Genomic DNA, 4,877 nt, shown 5'->3' with positions numbered 1-4,877 from the left:
CAGGCTCACAATCCAACCCAGTTGGTTTTTCCAAAGGCTCACCAACCACAACCTTACAACGATTGTTTTCCGGGTTCACAATCAACCCAGTTGGTTTTTCCAAAGGCTCACCAACCACAACCTTACAATGATTGTTTTTCGGGTTCACAATCAACCCAGTTGGTTTTCCCAAAGGCTCACCAACCACAATCTTACAACGTTGGTTTTTTTTTCCTTTGGCTCACCAACAAACCTTAACCCCTGATGCGGTTGGATCCACTAGACCGCCTCGGACTTAATCATTTGGTTATTTTTGCTTTTGAGTCCTTGATGTTAATTTTATTTCAGCATAGCCTTGCTCGGGTTAGCCGACTTGGCCTTTATTAGAGTCGCTTTAGGTTTAGTTGTTTCTTGAATTCAATTAGATCAAGTCAAGTTAAGGAGTCCGGTAGCCACCTATAAATAGATGTGGTGAGCACCTATTTCAGCATGCAAAAATTGATTGAAAGGCTTTTGCCCTAACTCTCTTCCCTTCTCTCTTATCTTCTTGCGACGCCTTCCTCCTCTCCCTAGGCCGCCGTCCAAGGCCGCCGCCCCCTCCTTCATCCGGCTGCACCACCTCTGTCCCGAGAGGCCAGCCACCTCCTCCCTCTTCTTCCTCCCCTCCTTGATCCCTTCCACCTTCTACAAACAACTCCTTCCCGTTGGATTTTCAGCCCGTCCTTCCCTGCGCAGTCATCAGTCGGAGGCTGATATCTTAAGATCCCGACGTCATCTCTAGGCCCACGACCTACCGCTGGAAAGCTAACGCGGAGATCTACAATATATTCAAAATTGAGATCAATCTGACGGACGGATCTTTAGAAATCGTGTCTGCAATCAGGTCAGAACTACCCTTCCAGAAATCAAGAAGAGTCAAGAATCTTGGGATACGGATCAAATTCTATCGGATCGCATCAATTTGGTATCAGAGCAGTTCAATCCTTGGCCTTGAAAGATGGTGAACACCCGCACTACAACCTCGAAGCAGCAAGAAGCGGCATCTTCAAGGGGCGTCGACCCACATCAAGAAGGCTCGCGATCACCCGCAGCCCCGGCGGACCTGAGACCCGATCTTGATTCCACCGACCGTCTCTTGGAGTTCTTGCGTGGGAATCAAACAACTATGCAGCAGAGCCAACAACAATTGATGGAGAAGATGGATACCACGCAACGCCATATTGAGATGATGTTGCAACTATTGCTAAATCAGCGGCAAGAAACTCCACCGGGGGGAGCTCCGCATCGGACCCGAGTGGAATCTCCGGCCCCTACCCGTGGACGACCAGGACGGAGGGGACCCCCTCCTCGTGAGCCTCTCCTTCCCAACCCACCAGAGGAGATGCGGCTGGACGTTTTCCGCCGGACGACTCGTAGGAGGTGAGAAGGGCCAAGGAGAAGATCGACCTAGACCTCGACCCGAGCCCATACCGATTGGCGCACGCGCTAGGGCTCGGGGGATGAGCCCGATTGGCATCGACGACGGGTCGGATATGGAGGATGATCCCATCCAGAATTTTCAGATGAGGAACCAGCGTGTGGGGGAGTACCCACGCCGAGGATATGAACGAGATCGGGACCGTAATGGAGATCGAGAGGGAGGAAATCGCGGACTGACTCTTAGGCTGAAATTTCCCAAGTTTAAAGACGGCGATCCTCTCGATTGGGTGTATCGAGCTGAGCGGTTCTTTCACTACCATGGCACAGCGGAGGACCAAAAGGTATTAATCTCATCTTTTCACCTAGAAGAGACCGCCCTGCGATGGTTTCAAACCGCCGACCGAGCCCGACCTTTCAACGGTTGGGAGGATTTTTCTGCAGCAATTTGTCGGCGTTTCGGCCCTACCGAGTACGATGACTTCCAGTCTATGCTATCAAGGGTCACCCAAAAGACTACTGTTAGAGCCTTTCAAGAGGAGTTTGAGAGGATCAGCAACCGAGTGGTGGGGTGGAGCGACTCCGCGCTGAAAAGCGTATACCTCGGAGGACTTCGTGTCGACATTCAAGCCGAGGTGAGGACTTTGCGGCCACAATCTCTGGAGGATGCCTTTGCCTTGGCCCTAATGGTGGAAGAGAAGATCAAGACCACTCGATCAGCGGCACGGGGCAGCTGGACCAACCCCCGGGCCGGCCAAACCGCAGGGGGCTCCATCGGCCAGCCGAGAGCGCCGACGGTTGCAGCAGCCAACACAGGGCCGAGGACCCCTCTTCGCTTGTCAGGTGACGTCAAGAGGGTTGAGCGTCCACCCGGGAGGACCTTGACACCAGCACAAGTGGAGGAACGTCGAGCAAAAGGCCTATGTTTTCACTGCGACGAGAAATTTACACCGGGACACCGGTGTGCGCGGCCCGTCGGAGCGGTGATGTTGATCGACGGATTGGAGGACGAGGCCGTGGCTGAAGATGGTGATGAGGTTGCTGAGGATGAGCCCCAAGATTTGGAGGCCAAGGAAGAGGACGTGCCACCTCAGATTTCATTGCATGCCTACTCTGGATCGGCGACACCGAAAACGCTACGTGTGGACGGCATGATCAAAAGACGTGTGGTGCGTATCCTCATAGATATGGGCAGCACCCATAATTTTTTGGATGAAAGGCTCGTCAAACAGATCGGTCTCATAGCAGAGCCGACATTGGGCTTCGATGTGGCATTGGGTGATGGAGCCACGTTGAGGGCGGAGGGCATATGCCGAGGCATCACTTTGACGATCCAGGGCAGCCAATTCAAGCTCGATCTCTATCCGTTGGCATTACGAGGAGCTGATTTGGTCCTTGGTACGCAGTGGCTGCAGAGTCTTGGCCCGGTTACATTCGACTTCGCCGAGATGTGGGTGACTTTCAGACGGGGCGGACGGCGAGTTAGATTGGATGGCATTCGGCCTAGCCCAAGGGATGCACTTCAGCCCCTAGTCGGCTTGTCCGGACCCGACGCGCACAGCTACTTGATGCAGCTCTTACCTCTGTCGACGGAGACCACGACGGAGGCAGGTATACCTACTGATTTGGCTGCTCTCTTAGGGTTCGCAGATTTATTTGAGGAGCCTCATGGTCTTCCACTCGAGAGGGAGCACGATCATCACATAGAGATTGTACCGGGAGCAGAACCGGCGAATGTGAGGCCTTACCGCTACTCGCACGTTCAGAAGGAGGAGATCTCAAAGATGGTACGAGAGATGTTGGAGAGCGGCATCATTCAGCCCAGTAGAAGCTCATATTCATCGCCGGTGCTGCTGGTACATAAGAAGGACGGGACGTGGCGATTCTGCGTCGACTACCGGGCACTTAACGCGATCACCGTTAAGGACCGGTATCCGATTCCAGTCATCGAGGAGCTGTTGGATGAGCTTGCTGGTGCGGAATACTTCAGCAAACTTGATCTCCGTGCCGGATACCACCAGATCCGTGTCAGGCCCGAAGATGTGCACAAGACGGCGTTTCGGACACATGATGGCCATTATGAGTTCAGGGTGATGCCGTTCGGCCTCACCAATGCACCAACGACATTCCAGGGGCTCATGAATGACATATTCAGACCATTACTACGACAGTATGTCCTTGTATTCTTCGATGACATACTGGTTTATAGTCGTTCATGGCAGGAGCACCTAGAGCACTTAGAAGAAGTGCTGAAAATTCTGCGCGGAAATCAATTGAAGGTAAAGCGATCCAAGTGCCTATGGGCCGAGCCGAAGGTCGAGTACCTAGGCCATGTCATCTCTGCTGCAGGTGTGGAGCCGGACCAAGCAAAGATACATTGCATGACCGAGTGGCCGCTACCCAAGAACCAAAAGGAGCTGCGAGGATTTTTGGGCCTAACCGGTTATTACCGCCGGTTTGTGGAGGGATATGGAAAGATCGCCGTGCCACTGACCCTGTTGCTGCGAAAGGGCGAGTTTAGATGGACCGAGGCAGTGACAGAAGCATTCGAGAAGCTCAAGAAAGCCATGACGACGGCCCCGGTTTTGGCACTACCCGATTTCGCCAAACCGTTTGTAGTCGAGTGCGATGCTTCCGGTGCCGGCATTGGTGCTGTTTTGATGCAGGAGGGACGGCCAATTGCTTTCATGAGCAAGGCGTTGTCCCCTAGGACCCGCTCGCTGTCCACATATGAGAGGGAGATGATGGCGGTCATCCATGCTGTCACAAAGTGGAGGCCGTACCTTATCGGCCGCCGATTCATCGTTCGGACTGATCAGCAGAGCCTTCCATTTTTTCTTGAGCAGCGCATACATACTCCAGCCCAGCAGAGGTGCGTGTCGAAGCTTCTCGGCTACGACTATGAGATGGTGTACAAAAAGGGCGCAGAAAATCGAGTAGCGGATGCACTATCGCGCCATCCCGAGTCCGGCGAGTTGGCGGCTTTGACTACGCCGTTTTTTCCTTTTATTTCAGACTTGAGGACCGCCACATGCCGGGATCCGGACCTAGTACAGATCCAGAGGGAGTTGGCAGCAGATCCGAGTAGTTATCCCGAGATGGAGGACCGAGATGGGTTGATTCTGGACCATGGGTTGATCCGCGTGCCCACCGATTCAGCCATGCGGCAGGTATTGATCCAGCACTTCCATGATACTCCTTTTGCTGGACACGAGGGATTTTTCAGGACTTACAAGAGGCTGAGTCAGAGCTGTACGTGGGTAGGCATGAAGGCAGCGGTCAGAGCTTATGTACAACAATGCGATGTGTGCCAAAGGGCGAAGGCGGATTCACTGCTGCGACCTGCGGGTCTACTTCAGCCTTTACCGATTCCTGATCAGGTTTGGGAGGATGTGTCGATGGACTTCATTGAGGGGCTGCCATTAGTTCGAGGGTACTCAGTGATCATGGTCGTTGTGGACCGCCTCAGCAAGTATGCCCAC

General features: G+C 53.5%; 1 protein-coding gene across 1 annotated transcript; it reads left to right on the top strand.

Annotated features, from left to right (window-relative positions):
- Positions 1-2,582: 2,582 nt before the first annotated feature.
- Positions 2,583-4,483, top strand: LOC149751104 (uncharacterized). The gene is made up of 3 exons (XM_089927932.1): positions 2,583-3,182; positions 3,618-4,174; positions 4,411-4,483. The coding sequence occupies exons 1-3, from the start codon at positions 2,583-2,585 to the stop codon at positions 4,481-4,483; spliced, it is 1,230 nt and encodes a 409-aa protein (XP_089784058.1).
- The last annotated feature ends 394 nt before the right edge of the window (positions 4,484-4,877 follow it).

The sequence above is a fragment of the Phoenix dactylifera genome, chromosome 16, assembly GCF_051530095.1.
Source record: "Phoenix dactylifera cultivar Ajwa chromosome 16, Ajwa_hap1_PhDact_Kaust_v1.1, whole genome shotgun sequence".
Classification (NCBI taxonomy): domain Eukaryota; kingdom Viridiplantae; phylum Streptophyta; class Magnoliopsida; order Arecales; family Arecaceae; genus Phoenix; species Phoenix dactylifera.
The sequence above is the reverse complement of the archived record's forward strand: the minus strand, read 5'-3'. Positions and strand labels throughout refer to the sequence as shown.